At 43.7% G+C, this 20,833-nt stretch overlaps 1 protein-coding gene across 1 annotated transcript; it reads left to right on the forward strand.

Annotated features, from left to right (window-relative positions):
- The first annotated feature begins 858 nt into the window (after nt 1-858).
- On the forward strand, nt 859-20,136 carry LOC132096043 (polymeric immunoglobulin receptor-like). The gene is given in 5 exon segments (XM_059501161.1): nt 859-904; nt 1,086-1,394; nt 2,163-2,474; nt 19,253-19,564; nt 19,643-20,136. Coding segments are annotated over 5 exon segments (1,032 nt in total). The 3' UTR covers nt 19,696-20,136.
- The last annotated feature ends 697 nt before the right edge of the window (nt 20,137-20,833 follow it).

Raw genomic sequence — 20,833 nt, forward strand, 5'->3', positions numbered from 1 at the left:
TGCAGTCACCCGGATCCAGTACGTATCCAGACCAGATGGTGGATCAGCACCTAGAAAGGACCTCTACATCCCTGAAAGACAGCGGAGACCAGGACAACTAGAGCCCCAGATACAGATCCCCTGTAAAGACCTTGTCTCAGAGGAGCACCAGGACAAGACCACAGGAAACAGATGATTCTTCTGCACAATCTGACTTTGCTGCAGCCTGGAATTGAACTACTGGTTTTGTCTGGTTCCTTGCCACTGTCGCCTCTGGCTTGCTAAGTTGGGGTCACTTCATTTACAGCGATATCGTTGAATTTGATTGCAAATGATTGCAAAGACACTATTTAAACTGAACTGAGATGACATCACTGAATTCAATGATGAACTGCCTCTAACTATCATTTTGCATTATTGACACACTGTTTTCCTAATGAATGTTGTTCAGTTGCTTTGACGCAATGTATTTTGTTTAAGGCGCTATATAAGTAAAGGTGTCTTAACTTGACTTAAATTGCATTCATAATTGTCAATTCAGTGGCTGATATTGAAAAAATGTCGTTCAATCAGTCGCAGTAAATGGAGAAAGTCATCTGCTCAGCCTGTATATATTATATCTTAAACATTTTGACAGAAATTACATTACTGTCATTACTGCTTACATATATTCACAAATCAAATTAGAGCCCATAAATTAAAAACGTATTTGTTGTTGCTAGTGTGAGATTACATGGCTGCATCTGGCTAAATTTACTCACTTGTGGGTGTTTATGTGGTTTAAAGGCGATATTTCTGTTCTTCCTCTGAATCAGGAGGAAACAGACACACTGCAAGAAGTGACCAGCTGCTCTCATGCACATGCACTCTGCTATAGACATGGTTTTCCCTCTGATTCTCTGTGGGATTTTACTTCACATCTCAGGTAAAACGCTAAGAGAAAAGCATACAATTCTCTTTTTAGTGTTATTAAACTATTGCATGGTGTTATGTTAAACTTGCATTTTGAAAATTGTTTAAGTTGAACTTATTTGAGCTTTTAATTCTTACGTTTCGTATATGTGCAGATTATGGATGCTTTCATTTACATTTAATCTTGTTCACAGATGAAGCTGTAATGCATGCACTGAATGTCGGAGTGAAATCTGGATCACCTGTAAATATTCCCTGTCTATATGATAAAAAACATAACGAAAACCGTAAATACTGGTGTAAGGGGACATATTGGATTTCGTGTGAAATATTGGCATATACAAATGAGACAGGAGAATATTCCCTCACTGATTATCCAGCCCAGAGTATTTTTACAGTGCAGTGGAAGAATCTGCAGACCTCAGACTCTGGATATTACTGGTGTGCTGTTGAGATCGGTGGCACAGACGCCGGTTATTATTTGTATCTGACGGTGCAGTCAGGTAAGAATATCTTTCCAAATTCTAAATTATTGTAATAAATAATGTTGCTAGGTAATGCTATAAATCATATAAAAGGTAGTTGTTGGATTACGTGTTAGATATTTATTTCTGTAGCTGAAAAAAAAAGAACGTGACAGGGCAACGATTATAGCCTAATGTGAACCGACATGGCAATAAATGTGTTTAATAAATGTGTTTTTTTGTGACCTAATATAAACAATAATTTGGATTATAATTCCTCTGAATGATTCAAATCACAGAAACCACGCCGAATGGTTCACACGGTAAGTGTGCTGATCCACTAAAGTAAAAACCAGCTCAAGAATTATTTGGACCGTTCTGTTTTTAACTAAAAAAAATGACTTGTAAAAGTCGTTCTGGATCGGATTCGTCTGATCGCTGAATGCAGATTATATACGTTTTTTGTGTTACAAGTGTGATAATACAAAAAGTAACCATGATTTTGTTATAGTAAAAACGTAGTAACCATATTATTTATTTATTATTTATTAATAGGCGTAGCCTATTAAATTATTAGATTTTTATAACCACAAATACTATTTATACTGTGTATAACTATGCTTTTATATATATATATTAAGGAAAGAGTTCCAGAATTGATTTAAAAAAATATTGTCTTCAGATGAATTAAAGGTAGGCTAATACTTAATGATATCAATAAAATGTACACTAATTTTAATGTATTTTAGAAACAATAAGCCATTTGATTTAAAAATCTTACTCTAATCTTTTGCTGTCTGTGTCCAGCTCCTGATGTGTCTGTGGTGAGCAGCAGTGTCTCTGGACATGAAGGTGGTGATATCAGTGTTCAGTGTCTCTACAGTTCTGGATATCAGAATAAAGTCAAACAGTGGTGCAGATATAAAGATCAGAGCTGTTACACAGTGGGGAGGACTGACACATCCCAGAATTCATCAGTGCAGATCAGTGATGATGATGGGAGAAGATCCTTCACTGTGCTGATGACTGGACTGAGACGGACTGATTCTGGCTGGTACTTCTGCTCTGTAGGAGATCTGCAGGTTCCTGTTCAACTCACAGTCACTGAACCCAAAAGAGGTAAGATCACAAACCACTTCTGCCATGCGTGACACTCTTAATTTTATTAAAACTCACATATTTTTGTTTCTTTTCAAGCATTTACAACTATTCCAGCAACTGCACCATCTGACTCGGAGGCAGAGATGTAGGTGAAACATACTTGAGGATTTAAAATATCAGTCACATCCAATACTGTTCTAGCCAGAACATTTTAATGTGACATCACAAAAGTAAAAATTATAAAGGCAAAAACTTTCAATTTAGGCACAAATGAAAAATATACAGTAAGAAACAGTTACACAGAGTTTATCAGACTGAATGCCTTTATCAGACTTCTAAGGAACAGTAATAGTTAATTAAGATATGAAATTTATAAAATCATAATTTATCTGAAAACCATAAAAGTCAATGTAAAATACTCTGGATGCTCAATATACTATGGATCTTTTTTTGGTAAATCACAATTATGATTATGATATAAAATGTCAAAATTATGAGATGAGGGCTAAATTTTATGTAAAAAGTCAACATTATGAGATAAAACTGAAAATCTAAAACAAAACTCAAATTTAAATTTATGACAAAAATAAATTGAGTTGGAAAGTTGACATTTTGAAATAAAAGTTGAAATTATGACATACGTAAGTCATAGCTTTGTGATTAAAAGTTACAATTATGACAAAGTCAAATTTTCGAGATGAAAAAGTTATAATTATTACATACAAATTTTCTACTTTTCATATCAGAATTCTGATTTGCCAAACAGTGTATTTTCTTGGAAATGGGCTTCAATAACAAACAGCTATAATGATAACATTAATAAACTTGCTTCTCCATTTCTGCTATTTACAAAGAGCTATGATTACTGATTCAAAACCTGAGACAGACAGGTAAGTGACAAAGTGAGTGAGTGACATGACATTCAGCCAAGTATGGTGACCCATACTCAGTATTCGTGCTCTGCATTTAACCCATCCGAAATGCACACACACAGAGCAGTGAACACACATACACACTGTGAACACACACCCAGAGCAGTGGGCAGCCATTTATGTTGCGGTGCCCGGGGAGCAATTGGGGGTTCGAAGCCTTGCTCAAGGCACTCTTAGTCGTGTTATTGCCGCCCCGAGATTCAAACCCACAACCCTAGGGTTAGGAGTCAAACTGAAACCCATCGATCTCTAACAGCAGCCACAGACACTGTTAACACTGAAATACACAGCAGCACAGAAGAGCAAAACAAGTAGATATTTAAGACATTTGCTTGAAATTATATCTCTGAAATTTGTTGTTATGATAAAAAAAAATATGTCTCTTCATCACTACAGGTCTGATGTGGTTCTGGTCACGTGTTTGCTTTCCATGTTTATGCTGTTACTGATTGTTGCTCTTGTTGCCATAACCTGGAGGCTGAGAAAGAAGCAAAGTGAGTCAAATAAATCCATAAATAGACAGAAAATATTTAAGAACTAGAACTCCAAGGCACTCGAATTGTATATTGAAAAGTTAAAAAGCCTTTATTGCATCACTGGCTTTATACATTAAAACTCTTTTGGTGAGAGGTACATCTACGCATTGCGGCTACATGCCTTCATCAGACAAAAAAATTAATTCATAAAAGAGATAAAGTGACTCGAGAGGCATCCACTAAAGAGGCGTCTTGATGCAAACACATTTTGACCACAGAATGATTAGACTGACCAATCAGAATCAAGCATTCCAGAGCGCTGTATAAAATAAATAGTATTTGATGCTATTTGTGTATTTTATTCATAAACCCCTGTTAGGTCTAATTTTGGTTTCACAAATAATCTATCAGTAAACAGTTGTTAGAAGAAGCTTTTGAACATAAAAATCAATAGAACATGTTTTTCACTTAAAATATCTTTTTGTGGAATTGAAAGATTCAATGGATGTTAATAGAGTAAAATATATCATGGGATTTAATCTTCATATCTCACTTTGACAGAGAGAGGACAAATGAGAGAAGCACATTTCAACAGCACCAGAAATAGAGTAAGTATTTTAGTATTTTATTAACATACTCGTGCAATCCAGAAGTCTTCAGAGAAGAACACATTCACCCAAAACTCATTAATGTTTACTGAGATGCTGATTGTCATGTGTGTTTGTTCACAGTCTTCTGCCTCAGTGGATGATAATTCAGTGATTTACAGTTCTGTGATTACCTTTTGTCAAACAGTAAGTGTCTCCTCTTGAGATTTTTGTGATGTGAAGTGGTGTGAAGTTTTGACCGGGATTGTATGTGTGTCTAATTAAAAAGGGAGATTTGTTTAAAAATGACTATTATTGCATATCCATTATGTGACACTTGTGGCACTGAAATGACACACTAAGTGTTGTGATGCAGAAATGAGATTCTCAGAGCTTATCTTGTTTCTTCACAGCCTTCATCATCAGTGAAAGTCTTTCTTGAAAGTCAATAACTGTAAATAATTGTGAAGTTTCAGTGCTTAACATGTAATACTGTGAAAGCAAAATGAATTATTCGAGGCTAACTATACCTAAATAATTTTGAAGTGCATTTCTGAAGTAGATATGCATATTACATGACAGGTATATTTCAGAATGAATTCATGACCAAATCAACCCTTTAGAAAGAGTTGAAATATTCTGTTACGTTTCTTCTTGTGCTTTCTTTTAAGTCGACATTAGGCCTACATAATTTTTGGGGTTACTTACAGTAAATGCAGTTTTGTGTGTTGCAATGAAATTATTTTTTAAAATAAGTATATATTTAATATTACATTTAATTGTACTTTTATTCGTTACAATTGCATATAAAAAATGTCTGCATGAAATAGTTTATATACCTTGCTTACGCACTTTTTAATATCTTTTCTGTATGTGTAGCGCCATCTGCTGGACATTTGTACCTCTACATAAACATGAGTGATATAATTTTTATGCTTCCCTTACATAGGTCACTTCAATGCTGCGGTGACGTCACCACTATGGGAACACCTTCGGTGTGACGAATGTCTGAAGCCCTATACCATCCCGCCAATCCTATTGGCCAAATAGCGCGTGGCACCGCCCATGCATGCGTACGCATATATATACCTGGTGCCGCGCGCCATTTCACTCAGATTTCATTCCTTCAGTAACGAAGCGAATCTTCTGTGCCCTATTATCTCGCGTTCAACAGCGATCGTCACGAGCAGTATACTCCTCAACCGCGGACGCGATGAGTCAACGAAAGGTAGGAGCCGTATGATGGGTTATCACGAGGAGGCACTTATGAGAGGTTCGTTGCAGCCTCTCTACAGGTTCTCTCCTTGATAGCCTACGGCTACAGTAATATATATATATATATATAAGAAAGTATCCGCGCTCTGGAGTGTATTTCTTAAGTCGCCTCGCGTCTAACCCCCACCGTTTCGCTTCTGCGGTCGTCGAGGCCCCGCACGAGGTGTTGGTTAGGGGCGATATGTGCGGCTTGACTATGAATACAGTGATGCACTGGAGTTCCATGTGCTCGCTCTCCCCCACTCGAGCGCGTTAATCAGCAGTTTTGCTCTTCAAACTATGTTGTCCGAGCTGCGTGAGTAGGCTCTGGCCGGCATACGCGGTTCTCTCCCTCCGAGCGGACAGGAGGAACGCGCCTCTCCTTCCTCATTGAGCTATTTATATGGCTACTCGCATGGTGGATTATGGCTCACACAGCCGCCGCGTTTTCGCTAGCGGCTTGGCCCGACGTTTATCTTGTTGGATTAAATCCTGCCGTGGATACGCTTCAGGATTATATACAACGAAACGCAGCGAGTTTGACGCACATGCTTTTCTTCATGTTAACACGCCAGGGACTATGCCCTTCACTGAGAGTGCTGTTGGACTACTAATGCACATCTACCCTCTCACTGCAGTCCCCACACTCTAACTTTGCAGCAAAGGCTCCTCGAGCGTCATTGAACTGAGCTATCATTCGCGCGCCCCCTCAGACACTCTGCACAATCCAGCCTTCAGAGTTTGAGGGATGGCGCGGAGGCTGGCAAAAATGGCCAGTGTATGACGGTTCACACAGCCGCCGCGTTCTCACTAGCGGCGTGGCCCGATGTTTATCTTGTTGGATTAAATCCTGCCGTGGATATGCTTCAGGATTATACACAACGAAACGCAGCGAGTGTGACGCATGCGTTTTTCCTTCATGTTGCAAGGACTGTGCCCGCCTCCAGAGAGCGCTGTGGGACTGCTAATGCACATCTAATCCTCTCACTGCAGTTTCCACACTCTAACATTTGACTGTCTCGCAGCAAAGGCTCCTCGAGCGTCATTGAACTGAGCTCTCATTCGCGCGCCCCCTCAGACACTCTGCACAATCCAGCCTTCAGGGTTTGAGGGACGGCTCAGAGGCTGGCAAAGATGGCCAGCGTATGACGGTTCACACAGCCGCCGCGTTCTCGCTAGCGGCGTGGCCCGATGTTTATCTTGTTGGATTAAATCCTGCCGTGGATACGCTTCAGGATTATACACAACGAAACGCAGTGAGTTTGATGCATGCGTTTTCCTTCATGTTCTCTAATATTGACTGTCTCCCAGCAAAGGCTCCTCGAGCGTCATTGAACTGAGCTCTCATTCGCGCGCCCCCTCAGACACTCTGCACAATCCAGCCTTCAGGGTTTGAGGGACGGCGCGGAGGCTGGCAAAGATGGCCAGCGTATGACGGTTCACACAGCCGCCGCGTTCTCGCTAGCGGAGTGGCCCGATGTTTATCTTGTTGGATTAAATCCTGCCGTGGATACGCTTCAGGATTATACACAACGAAACGCAGCGAGTTTGATGCATGCGTTTTCCTTCATGTTCTCTAACATTGACTGTCTCGCAGCAAAGGCACCTCGAGCGTCATTGAACTGAGCTCTCATTCGCGCGCCCCCTCAGACACTCTGCACAATCCAGCCTTCAGAGTTTGAGGGATGGCGCGGAGGCTGGCAAAGATGGCCAGTATATGACGGCTCACACAGCTGCCGCGTTCTCGCTGGCGGCGTGGCCCGATGTTTATCTTGTTGGATTAAATCCTGCCGTGGATACGCTTCAGGATTATACACAACGAAACGCAGCGAGTTTGATGCATGCGTTTTTCTTAATGTTTGCCAGGGACTGTGCCCTCCACCAGAGAGTGCTGTTGGATTGCTATGCACATCTAACCCTATCATTGCAGTCCCCACACTCTACATTTTCTGCCTCGCAGCAAACAGTGCTTCGAGCAGCATTGGATTGAGCTGTAATGCCAAACGTTCCCTCAGACACTCTGCGCAATCCAGCTTTCAGAATTCGAGGGGGGAGATTCAAGGGTCCTGCACAGGCGACCCATTTATGACGGCTCGCACAGCCGCCGCTTTTCGCTAGCGGCAGAGCCCGATGTTCAATCTGTTGGCCTAATTCCTGCCGTGGACACGTTTCAGGATTATACACAACGAGACGCAACGGCTCTTATGCATACACTTCCCCTGTGCACGAACGCCACAAGTTTTTCGTGCCTGGACATGTTAACACGTATGACAGCGTTGCAGGAAGCGGGAATTTTGAGACCGCTAGTATGATCTCGGTCCGTGTGTGAACGCTTGCCCGATATTTCTCTATGGCGGATACACCATTCAGTTTCAATAAGGCCCGCCTCCTTTCCGCAGAATTCTTTCCACGGTGGCGAAACCGATGGAAATAGCGGTGCTGCGACAGGAGATGTCAACTCTGCTGAGCAAAGAGGCTATAGAGGAAGTACACCCCTCTCAGATGGAGGCGGGGTTTTTACAGCCGTTACTTTGTGGTGTAAAAAAAAAAAAAAAAAAAAACACGGCGGATTACGACCCATTCGGGACTTACACCATCTGAATCTTGCACTCAGGCCGAGGAATTCAAGATTTTGATGATCATCAGGAGACTCAGGAAGTTCCTCAGATTCGCTTTAGAGGGCAAAGCGTATCAGTACTTCTCAAAGTGCATTGATGGATCTCTGGCCCCGTTACGGCCCCAGGGCGTTCGTGTTTTAACTATTTTAGGTGATTGGCTGGTGTTAGCGCAATCGCAGACTCAAGCACACTCTCATGGGGATCTTGTGATGAATCATTTAACAGCTTGGGCTTACGCATGGAGTGTTTCACCCCGTTGTCTCCGCATCGGACGATCCCGGTGACACGGCGGTGTGTGATGTTGCTAAAACTATGTATATCAACCGAATTCTCCTGACCGGAGTTCGGCTGGGGATTTACGCTTCCCGAGAGACTGTCACGACGGATGCGTCTTTGACCGACTGGGGAACTGTTTGTCGAGGGAGTTAGGCACATAAACAGGTTGGAATTACTGGTGGTTTTTTTTTCTGGCTCTCCAGTATTTCTCGAATCTGCTGATCGGCCGTCATGTGCTGCTCAGATCAGACAACACAGCGGTTGTGTCATACCTGAATCATCAGAGAGGATTATGCTCTCGCCCCCTGTGCAGGCTGGTGAAACATGTCCTTTTGGTTTCAGAACTAAATTCTATCGATCCGATCTGTTCATGACCCCGGACGATGGACTTCGGAGCGAATTTGCTATCCAGGCAGACTCTGGAGCAAGCGGAGTGGGGAATTGCACCCCCAAACGGTGAGTCTCCTATGGCAGATTTTCGGGGAAGCGAAGTGGATTTATTTGCGTCGAAACACGACTACGCATTACCCGCTTTGGTTCTCCCTATGCCCTCCAGCACCTCTGGGCTTGGATGCATTAGCCCACAACTGGCCCAGGACCAGTTTGTATGCGTTTTCCCCCAATCCGTCTGATTTCGGCGGTATTATAAGGAATACGGCAGGACAGGGTGGAACAGCTGCTGCTGGTGGCTCCGCGGTGGCACACACACAGCCGTGGTTTGTGGATCTGATCAATCTGTTAGCGGGCTCTCCATGGAGATTCCCCTCAGACAGGATTTATTATCACAAGCACAGGGACTGATTTGGCACCCGAGGCCAGATCTGTGGAATCTGTGGGCGTGGCCTCTGACCGGAGTGAGTTCATATGTCCCGGTCTTTCTGCTGAAACCACCGAGACTATACTGAATTCTAGAGCAGCTTCTACGAGACGCTTATATGCTTTCAAGTGGAAACTGTTTACGACCTGGTGTGAAACTCATAATATGGATCCAGTTTTACTGCCCAGTGCGTCAGTACTGGAGTTCCTTCAGGAACGTTTTTCGGATGGAGTGACACCAGCTACCCTAAGGTTTATGTGGCAGCCATTCGGCTTACCACGAATATATAAATGGTGCCTCAATGGGTTGTCATCCACTGGTTTCTCGTTCTTACAGGGTGCGCGACGGCTGAGGCCTTTCTGCCCCGTGCGAGTTCCTTCATGGTTTCCATTGTGTTGCATGGTTTATCAGGGCATCTGTTTGAGCCCTTGGAATTTGTTCCGGATAAATCCTGACTTTATAACACGGACTCTGTGGAAGTGTTGTTGCGACCAGGGCCTAATTATGTCCCTAGGTCGCATCTATCCCTTTCGCTTTCAGCAGGTGGTCCTGGAGGCTTTTCCCCTGCTGTGGCGAAGTCTGGAGATCTAAGTCTTGCCCTGTAAAGCTTAAGACTTATTTGGATCGTACTGCCCCATGGTTGAGTCTGACCAGCTGTTGTCTGTTTGGACAAAGGAATAAAGGCCATGCAGTTACAAACAACGCATGTCCCATTGGCTGGTGGAGGCAATATATTTAGCCTATGAGGCGCGCGGGCTCGCTTCGCCCTTAGGAGTAAGAGGTCATTCCACGAGAGCAGTGGCTTCTTCTTAAGCCTTTCTCAGTGGATCTTCTATGGGTGATATCTGTGCTGCGGCAGGCTGGTCCTCACCGAGCACTTTTGTCAAGACTTACAGTCTGGATGTGAGGATGGCTCCTGGCTCCCGGGTTCTCCCCGTTTGAGCAGATGCTTCCTTGGATCCCAGCTATCAGGTACGTCAGGCGTTATGGTATAGCGTTCCCATAGTGGTGACGTCACCGCAGCATTGAAGTGACCTATGAAAGGGAACATCTCGGTTAGTATGTAACCTTGGTTCCCTGAATAGGGAACGAGATGCTGCGGTTCTGGCCGTGCCGTACCTTGATAGCATTCTTCTTCAGTCATGAAATCTGAGTGAAATGGCGCGCGGCACCAGGTATATATATGCGTACGCATGCATGGGCGGTGCCACGTGCTATTTGGCCAATAGGATTGGCGGGATGGTATAGGGCTTCAGACATTCGTCACACCGAAGGTGTTCCCATAGTGGTGACGTCACCGCAGCGTCTCGTTCCCTATTCAGGGAACCAAGGTTACATACGTAACCGAGATGATTTCTTTTTTTGTTCAATATGGAGCCCCTAAAGAGTCATTGTGGTGGGAAAAAATCAGAGTGAGTGAAAAAAATTTCGGGTGGGAGGAAAAAAAACAAATATTTTTTTTGCATTCTCTCGCAAAACTTTTGCGTTCCCTCGAGAAACTTTGCGTTCTCTCGCAAAGATATTTGCGTTCTCTCGCAAAGATATTTGCGTTCTCTCGCAAAACTTTTGCGTTTTCTCGCAAAGATATTTGCGTTCTCTCGCAAAACCAGCGGAGTTCAGAAAACACTTCCTGTTTACTTTACAGCTTGTAGTGGTTCATACAGCTCCATAAGTCCACAATGGAGCGGTTCATAGAGTTTTGTTTTGAACTTGGAGAAATTGTCAGTGCATGATTAAGGCACTGTTTAGGGACATAGTAAAACGCTTAATGTAAAACACTGTGTGACCAGAGCCGAGGGAACGGAGCGAGGCCGGTGGAGCACCTGCGCCATTAACCGGTATAGAGTCCCGCAGGAGCTTCGGAGGAGGGACTGATGACAGTGTTGGACGAGAGAGGACCAGGCTCGCACTTTATTTTGGGTTTTGGTTCTGTTTGTGTGCGACAGTCGTCCACGAGAAGGGGCTGTCGCTCTCTTTTAGGTATATTGTATTATTAAAGTTTTGTTTGAATGTTCGCCGGTTCCTGCCTCCTTCTTCCCATGACTTCCCTAAATCTAGAGCAGGGTTTTCTCAACTCTGGCCCTTGAGGTCCACTTTCCTGAAGAGTTTAGATCTAAATTCACCTGTCTGTAACTTCCTAGTGATCATGAAGATCTTGATTAGATTATTATGGTTTGTTTGATTAGGGTTGAGCTAAACTCTGCAGAAAAGTGGAGATCGAGGGCCAGAGCTGTAAACCCTGATCTTGTAGCAGAAATGACTCGAACCAGACAAATTAAAGAGTCGATCAGGGCTGTGGCTGAAACACGAGCCGAATTCCTCAGTAAGGCAACAGGAAGTCATAAAACATTCTGTGCCACAAGTCCCAAGCAAGATAACGTACTCGGTTACTAACGTAACCTCGGTTCCCTGAGATGAGGGAACGAGTACTGCGTAAGCTAGCTTACGCTATGGGAAAAGGTCCCCTTTTCTCGAGAATATGAAGCCAAAAATTATCCTTAATTTTTAAATAATGTAAAACGCAGTGCCGCAGCACAGCAGACCCAAGCGAAGCGGCTCGCGCGCTTATTGGCTGTGCTGCGGCAACTGCAGCAACCTATGGTGAGGCGGCGGAGAGTAACGAACCAATGGGGGCGCTTCGCGCCCATTGGACGTCAGAGCGAGCCAAAATAGGCGTGGCTGGAACTATATAAGCCACCGCTTCACCATAGGGATCAGGTTTTAAATCGACTGAAGCGATCACCCGGTCCGAGCACATAGCACGGCAGGTTACGCAGTACTCGTTCCCTCATCTCAGGGAACCGAGGTTACGTTAGTAACCGAGTACGTTCCCTTTCGAGAGTACTCTCGTACTGCGTAAGCTAGCTTACGCTATGGGAACACAATGTAAAACGCCGTGCGTGCTCGGGAACTTCGACCTGTCACAGCCCGAGGCGAGAGCTCGGGGCTTTATAGCAGGAGAAATCCCAGTCCCAACAGCCAACCTTAGTGAGCTTTATATAGGGAACGAAAAAAGGGGGACGTGATAAGGCTTAGCACGTCTATATAGAAAGTACCCTGGCCTGCAGGGCAGGGACTTGCAGATTATAGAATCTAATAAAACGCAGCAGGGGTGCTATTTGAATGTGAAAGTAAGCGTCTTTCAGATCCACTGAGAAAAACCAATCCCTCGGGCGAATTTGCGCGAGTATTTGTTTGGTAGTTAACATTTTGAACGATCGCGTCATAAGCGCTTTGTTCAAACGTCTGAGATCTAGGATGGGTCTGAGACCGCCATCCTTTTTTGGTACGAGGAAGTAGCGGCTGTAAAAGCCTGACTCGCGCTGCGCAGGGGGGACAGTTTCTATCGCCCCTTTTGCAAGAAGGTTTATCAGTTCGGCGCGAAGGACGTGTGTCATTTCGCTTTTCACTTTCGTTTCGACCACGGCGCGAAAGCGCGGCGGTCTGCGAGCGAACTGGAGCGAGTAACCTCGTTTTATTATATTCAAAACCCAATTTGATATGCCGGGGATGGCCTGCCATGCAGCGGCTCGTGCGGCTATGGGTTGAATGTGCTTCGGGCACTGGCCGCCTGTTATGAGGGGACCAGTAGCTCGAGTATGCTGTGCTTGTGACACTGTGGTGACAGCGCTTATTTGTAGGGTTGTTATTTGTAGGAGAAGTGGGCACGCGCGCTACATTTAGAGCACCTCCGGCGCGAGCGGGAAGATGGGCATGAAAGGAGACCCGAGTGAGTCTTTGTGACACTTGGGGGAGTGTGTATAGTGGGAAGTCGTGGCTTAATGGTTAGAGAGTCGGACTCCCAATCGAAAGGTTGTGGGTTCGAGTCCCGGGCCGGCAGGAATTGTGGGTGGGGGGAGTGCATGTACAGTGCTCTCTCCACCTTCAATACCACGACTTAGGTGCCCTTGAGCAAGGCATCGAACCCCCAACTGCTCCCCGGGCGCCGCAGCATAAATGGCTGCCCACTGCTCCGGGTGTGTGCTCACAGTGTGTGTTTGTGTGTTCACTGCTCTGTGTGTGTGCATTTCGGATGGGTTAAATGCAGAGCACAAATTCTGAGTATGGGTCACCATACTTGGCTGAATGTCACTTCACTTCACTTATACATGCAGGGGTGCGTACTGTGTAGTGGGCACACTGCCTACATAGAAAAAGCTCTTTTTGTGCTTTATTGAGGTCGCCGTGAAAACGGCGTTTGTGTGCAGGCGTGCGTGCATTGTAACAGGCTCGTTTACTGCAGTATAGACATCTCCAACCGCCTTTAGTGAGGGGATTGGAGGAAGCATGTGAGGTTTCTTGTGTGGTGGTCCGGCCGCAGCGGGACTTAACCACGGTCTTTTCAGCCCGAAGGTCAGGAGGGCTTCGGAGGCTCGGGGTTCAGCACAATCCTGGGCCGAGGTCCCCGTCTCTCTGGCGGTTTGCGGCTCGTAGAGCGAGAGCGGTGCTGGGTTTTGGTCGCTGGGCGAGACTGTAAGTCTGGCTGCGATGGCTTCGAGGTCTGAGGGGCGGCGCATTTCTACGGCGTCCCGCAGCAGAGCTAGAGCGTTTCGGCAGGAAGTGTCTCATTGCCTGTGACGTTTTCTGAGCCTCAGTGAAGCGTTCAGCGAAACCCTTAACCGACTGGCCAAAGAGGCCGGAAGGCGAGATAGGAGAGTCGAGAAAGGCGGATTTGTCGGCGTCTTTCATCTCCGTGAGCGTGAGCCAGAGGTGTCGCTCTAAAACAGCGAGGCTTGCCATGCTTCGGCCGATTGCTTGTGCTGTGGTCTTTGTCGCACGCAGGGCTAGATCAGCAGCGCTGCGGAGATCTTTAAAGTCATAGGTATCTGGGGCAGACTCGTCCAGGTTACGGAGAAGTCTGGCCTGAAAAACCTGCAGCACAGCCATGGTGTGTAGAGCCGAAGCAGCTTGACCAGCGGAGGTGTAAGCTCGGCCAGCGAGAGCTGAGGTGGTGCGGCACGGCTTGGATGGATGCACAGGCTTCGACCGCCATCCAGCGGCTGAGGGCGGGCAGAGGTGTGCAGCAATAGCCTCCTCGAGAGGGGGAAGGCTCTCGTAACCGTGGTCTCGGGCGCCGTCGACAGAGGAGAGCGCTGACGAGACAGAAGTCTTCAAGCGTGCGGAGAATGGGGCTTTCCACGACTTCGTGAGTTCATTGTGAACTTCCGGGAAGAAGGGGGCGTTTCTTTGCGGAGGGGCCGAAGGGCGCCCCTGCAGGAACCATTCATCCAGCCTGCTTTTAGCGGGCTCGTCTGGAGGAGACAGCCGCCCTTGAAGAGTGCGCTCTCAGCATGCTCGCGGCCCAGGCAGGAGACACAGATGATGTGGCGGTCCTCGCTGGGCAGAGGGCCTCGGCAGGAAGCGCAGGCCCGAGGCATTTGAAACAACGCCTCGAATTCTGGAGGAAAAAAGTGTGATGCAGCGGCAAACACACTAGCTTTGAAAAGGATATAGTCACGCCGGATGGCGCAGCAGGAAGCGAGTGCTGAAGGCTTTTCGACGGCGTGTAGAGGCTTCTCCGGAGAAGACAGCGAAGTGCAGGTGAGATCGCTGAAGGAGATGAAATCTGATCCCTATGGTGAAGTGGTGGCTTATATAGTTCCAGCCACGCCTATTTTGGCGCGCTCTGACGTCCAATGGGCGCGAAGCGCCCCCATTGGCTCGTTACTCTCCGCCGCCTCACCATAGGTTGCTGCAGTTGCCGCAGCACAGCCAATAAGCGCGCGAGCCGCTTCGCTTGGGTCTGCTGTGCTGCGGCACTGCGTTTTACATTATTTAAAAATTAAGGATAATTTTTGGCTTCATATTCCATAGGGGACCTTTTCCCATAGCGTAAGCTAGCTTACGCAGTACGAGAGTACTCTCGAAAGGGAACCAACCAACCAATGCTTTCACAGAACAGCTTTCAACATTAACACCACTAGAACAATATTTGACAATTTTAATTCGCAGAAGAGTTTGTCAAATTTGTTGTTCGTAAGTGAGATGCAACGTCGGACATCACATGTAAACCCATGAGAGTTAAACACTTCCCCCACCTAGCAGAACCAGACTGAAATTCCTAAGGGGGGGGGGGGGGGGGGCCTTTGAACCTCTGGTCTCCACAGAAATCTTTGTCAGATAATGACAAAGTCTTTTGTACATATATATGGACCAAAATGAACTCCAAAATGACTTCTAAATGAATATCAGTCCATCGCTTAACTCCATATTCATTTATATGTAACCCACACATTTGACAATCATGTTATAATCACTTATTGTGTATGTCTTTTAATAACTATGGGATAGCTTAAGGATACATATTCATGTCTAGTATCTATGTAATCGAATCTGCTTGCTTGAAATAGTCCTGACCATCAGTTATTTGTCAAATGTATCATATTCTTGTTATAGGAATCATGTCCAAAATTAGACCCTGCAAGAGCGGGAAAATTCGGACCACATGCTTGGTAAGACAACATATGATTTATGATACCCCCGAGCCAAGACAATATCTGATTGGTCAAGACAACATTTGAGGTGTGGCCAACAGGCCAGTTTAAATACTCAGGACACCATAAAATCTTACTTTTAGCTTTTAGCTTCTAGCTTTGCTCTGCTATTAGTCATGTATGCTTTTAGTTGTTAGCTTTGCTTCTGCTACTAGTCATGCCTACTTTTTAGTTTTAGCTCTGCTTTTGCTATCAGTCATGCCTGCTTTTAGCTTTTCTTCTTAGCTTTAGCTTTTAGCCATGCTGTTTGTCATCACTGTTCTTTGAGCGCAGTTCCAGCGTGCTTCAGCGTACCTCATTGAGGAACTCAATGCGAGGGCTAATTAAGTGATTGATGGTTGTTCATGTCTATGCAATTTAACGTATTGCTGTGAACAGGGGCGGCCTTAAGCATCTGGGGGCCTGTTTCAATAACTAATATGGGGCCCTGCCCACATAAAATGTAAACATAATAGAGCAGAAAAAGCAAGGATTCCTGTTGGTTTGCATCATATTATTTTATTACTCGCACTTTCAGCTTCATTAAAAGGCAGCTTTATACAAACTATATACAATACAGCGTTTTACGTTGGAATAAGCCTCGCCCTTTCACGCAGGGCAACATCACTGCTTATTTGATTTGCGCAGTAGCTATATTTTCAGCTGTCTGGGCTGACTTAAAAAAAAAAAAAACAGCTCAAACATCCCCTCAACTTGCCGTATTACGGAGCCCGGGAAGTCACCTGTGTAAGTAAAAATAATTTTAAAAAAATCCGTGACGACGGTTTTGGCAATCCGTGCGCCCTAAACCGTACTCACGAATTCTCAAACTGTTCCCTCGGTTTAACAAATCGTGCCCACGGATTAATAAACCGTACCCACGAGTTTCTAACCCGTGCTCTCAGATTTGTAAACAGTGCCTGCAGTTTCTGAAATCTGTACCCACGAATTCATAAACCGTGCCCACGCTTTCGCAATCCGTTCCCACGGGTTTGTAAAATGTACTCACGGATTTGTGGCTCACTCATTTTAGAAGATCATTTGAGAGCTACTTTTTAAAAATGAAAGTGGCCGAGAGCTACTCATGCAATAATTAAATCTCTTAAATAATGTCTCATAACTCTCATATTAACAACTATGCTAACTGTTTTAGACCTAAAAGAGTTATTGTAGGCCTATATATGTCCCCCTTAATTGACATAGGCTATATATATCAAAATATTATACTGTAAAAACACATAATTATTGTTGATTTTATAGTGCATCATAACTAGAGATAAAATGGTATGAAAATGTAATTTCATGATTATAGTGACCAAAATGAGCATGGTTATCACATAATCCTGTTCAAAAAGTACTAATACTACACAATAAAATCAATTCACCAAGTTTTATGTAGAAAACCAAATAACAAATAAACTTACCATCAATATGCACTTTTTGTTTACATGAACATTAAAATAGTAACATTAAAAATGATGGCCAAATTTGAAAGGAGTGTCTTGCAACATGTTATCTAACATGTACACGTTCAAATAAAGTTTTGACAAAAAAGTTTTTATAAAAAGATAAACCTCGCATATTTCAGCCTTTAAATCATTTTTATAGAAAGAATGATTCAAAAAAAGACAAAATACTGACATTTACAATGCACATTATTAGCTTATCTTTTATTATTAATAGTAAAATTCGGTTCCCGTGGCGTCTGTCGTTGCTATGCACCATGCGCTCTCCACAACGACAGAGAAGTTTTAATAGCTAATGGATTTCCACCACCGAAAAACGCTTTGCTGTAGCTCTGCTAGAAGATTTATTTAGAAAAAACACCCGTAGTTTGGGTGCACCCCCATCCTTCATGTTGACTTGTTGCGCCTGGAAAAAAATGAGCGCGTCGCTTCAATTATTTGAAATAATGAACTTGAGCGTGCAAAAGACGCGATATTGAACGGCCCTCGAGCTACCTCCAATCAGGTCACGAGCTACTCTCGCGAGCGACGTGTTGGAGACCACTTTAGACATTATGTCTGAAAATCAATATCCTAGGGAGAAAATGAATGGGATTTTCCTGTTCTGTTGGGGGCCCCCTTGGAGGGCGGGGCCCGTTTCAATTGAAACGGGTGAAACATAGGTAAGGCCGCCTCTGGCTGTGAACTTGGGATTCCACATTTTCATTCTCTTAAACTCATCTTTCCCTAACTTTCGATCTTCCTGCAACTTGTGTGAATGTGTGAGTGCGTGCGTTTGTGTGTTAGATTAGTTTATATGTCTTAGATTTATCTAATAAAGCCTTATTCATATTGAAAAGAGAAGTATCTTGTGTTTTGTGCTTACAAGTTAATGTCTTAAACTGCCGATCTTGTTACTGTGCTAATTGATAGTGTTTTCACTATACTTTGGATAATATCCAGCGCAGATTTGATGTTAAACGGCTCGTTCAGTGAATCGCAGGGCGTCTCAGTGATCAGCCGTGAAACAGTGATTCTGTTCAAATTCCCTTTAAAATCTTAAATGATTCCCTTTGAGCTAAATTGACCTGTTTTCCTTACAATCTAGAGTCTATTCTTAGCTCTTATGTGGCTCAAGAGGTTTCAGTGCTTCTGTATAAGAGGGTGAAAAAGGGAAGTGAAGCAGTTACTACAAACATAGTCAAACAACTCAAGATACAGGAAGAGAAACTTAGACAATGGCTGCATACACGAAGATAAAAATATTCTACATTTCAATCGGGTTTTGGCTGATGTTGGGTGAATATTTAATGTTGTGCTGTGTTTGTTTTTTAATGGATCATGTTTATAATGCAACATTTTATATTGAGCAGTTTGTGTTGCTTTTATTGTGTTTTATGTGAAGACTGAAGAAATTAAGAAGTTGTTGTTAATTCTGGGTGTAATAATGGTTTGCATGTTGTTTGTTTAGGTGTTGAAAGCTACAGCGGTTGGTCAGACCATGTATTAACTGTTCAAACTGGAGGATCTGTCACCATCCCATGTCATTATGACAAGAAATACACACAGCAGAAAAAATCCTGGTTCTCAGAGATTGATAAAACATACACATACACAAACACAACACAGCAGAATCTGTCAGTAATTGATCATCCTGATCAGAGTCTCTTTACTGTGACTATGAGAAACCTGCAGGACAAACACAGCGGAGTTTATTATTGTGTTGTGGAGACTGGAGAAAAAACACTGATAAATACAACATATGAGCCATATCTCAAGATTCAATATAGTAAGACATTTTGTAATTGTTTTAATTTAATTCTAATGTTAAATTCACTGACCTTACACATGCATTTTATAATTTTTACAATTTTATAAATCAAATAAATGTTGTGTTCTTGTGTGTGTGTGTGCTCAGCTCCTGATGTGTCTGTGGTGAGCAGCAGTGTCTCTGGACATGAAGGTGGTGATATCAGTGTTTAGTGTCTCTACAGTTCTGGATATCAGAATAAAGTCAAACAGTGGTGCAGATATAAAGATCAGAGATGTTACACAGTGGGGAGGACTGACACATCCCAGAATTCATCAGTGCAGATCAGTGATGATGATGGGAGAAGATCCTTCACTGTGCTGATGACTGGACTGAGACGGACTGATTCTGGCTGGTACTTCTGCTCTGTAGGAGATCTGCAGGTTCCTGTTCAACTCACAGTCACTGAACCCAAAAGAGGTAAGATCACAAACCACTTCTGCCATGCGTGACCCTCTTTATTTTATTAAAATTCACATATTTTTGTTTCTTTTCTAGCATTTACAACTATTCCAGCAACTGCACCATCTGACTCGGAGGCAGACATGTAGGTGAAACATACTTGAGCATTTAAAAAATCAGTCACATCCAATACTGTTCTAGCCAGAACATTTTAATGTGACATCACAAAAGTAAAAATTAAAAGGGCAAAACATTGAAAAGGCAAAAACTTTCAGTTTAGGTGCATATGAATAATAAACAGTAAAGTGATGTACAGCCAAGTATGGTGACCCATCCTCAGAATTTGTGGTCTTCATTTAACCCATCCAAAGTGCACACACACAGACCTGTGGCCAGCCATTTATGCTGCACTACTCAGGGTTCAGTGCCCTCCTCAAGGGCACCTCAGTAGTGGTATTGCCAGCCTGAGATTCAAACCCACAACCTTAAGAATAGGAATCAAACTCTCTAACCACTAGGCCACGACTTCCCCAGCAGCTGTCACACAGAATTTATCAGACTGAATGCCTTTATCAGACTGCTTAGAAACAGTAATACTGTAGTTAATTTTTTTAAAATAAAATTTATAAAAATCAATAATTTATATGAAAAACCATAAAAGCCATGTAAAATACTCTGGATGCTCAATATACTACCCATTTCTGCCACATAATAAATCACATTTTGGTAAATCACAATTATGATTATGATATAACATGTAAAAATTATGAGATGAAAAGTCAAAATTTGATGTAAAATGTCAACATTATGAGATAAAACTGAAACTCTAAAACAAAACTAAAATTAAAATGTATGACAAAAATAAATTGAGTTGACATTTTTAAATAAAAGTTAAAATTATGACATACGTAAGTCATAGCTTTGTGATTAAAACGTACTCGGTTACTAAACGTAACCTCGGTTCTCTCTAGAGGAGCGAACGAGTACTGCGTCTTAGCTAAGACGCTACGGGAAAAGTCTCTTTTCACGAAATACTGAAGCAAAAAATTATCCTTAATTTTGTATTTTTGTAAAGCGCATTTGCAGCAGTACACAGCCATAGGCGAGACGCTTCGCGCCCTTCTTGCCACTTCCCGCCGAAACGGGTGTGGCCCAACCTATAAAAGGAGCTCGAAAAGGCTGACTCACCTGATTTATTTAATCGCCGAAGCGAACCAGAGTGAATCGTACGCACGGCAGAGAACGCAGTACTCGTTCGCTCTTCCAGAGAGAACCGAGGTTACGTTT

The sequence above is a fragment of the Carassius carassius genome, chromosome 20 (genome assembly GCF_963082965.1).
Source record: "Carassius carassius chromosome 20, fCarCar2.1, whole genome shotgun sequence".
In the NCBI taxonomy this organism is placed as follows: domain Eukaryota; kingdom Metazoa; phylum Chordata; class Actinopteri; order Cypriniformes; family Cyprinidae; genus Carassius; species Carassius carassius.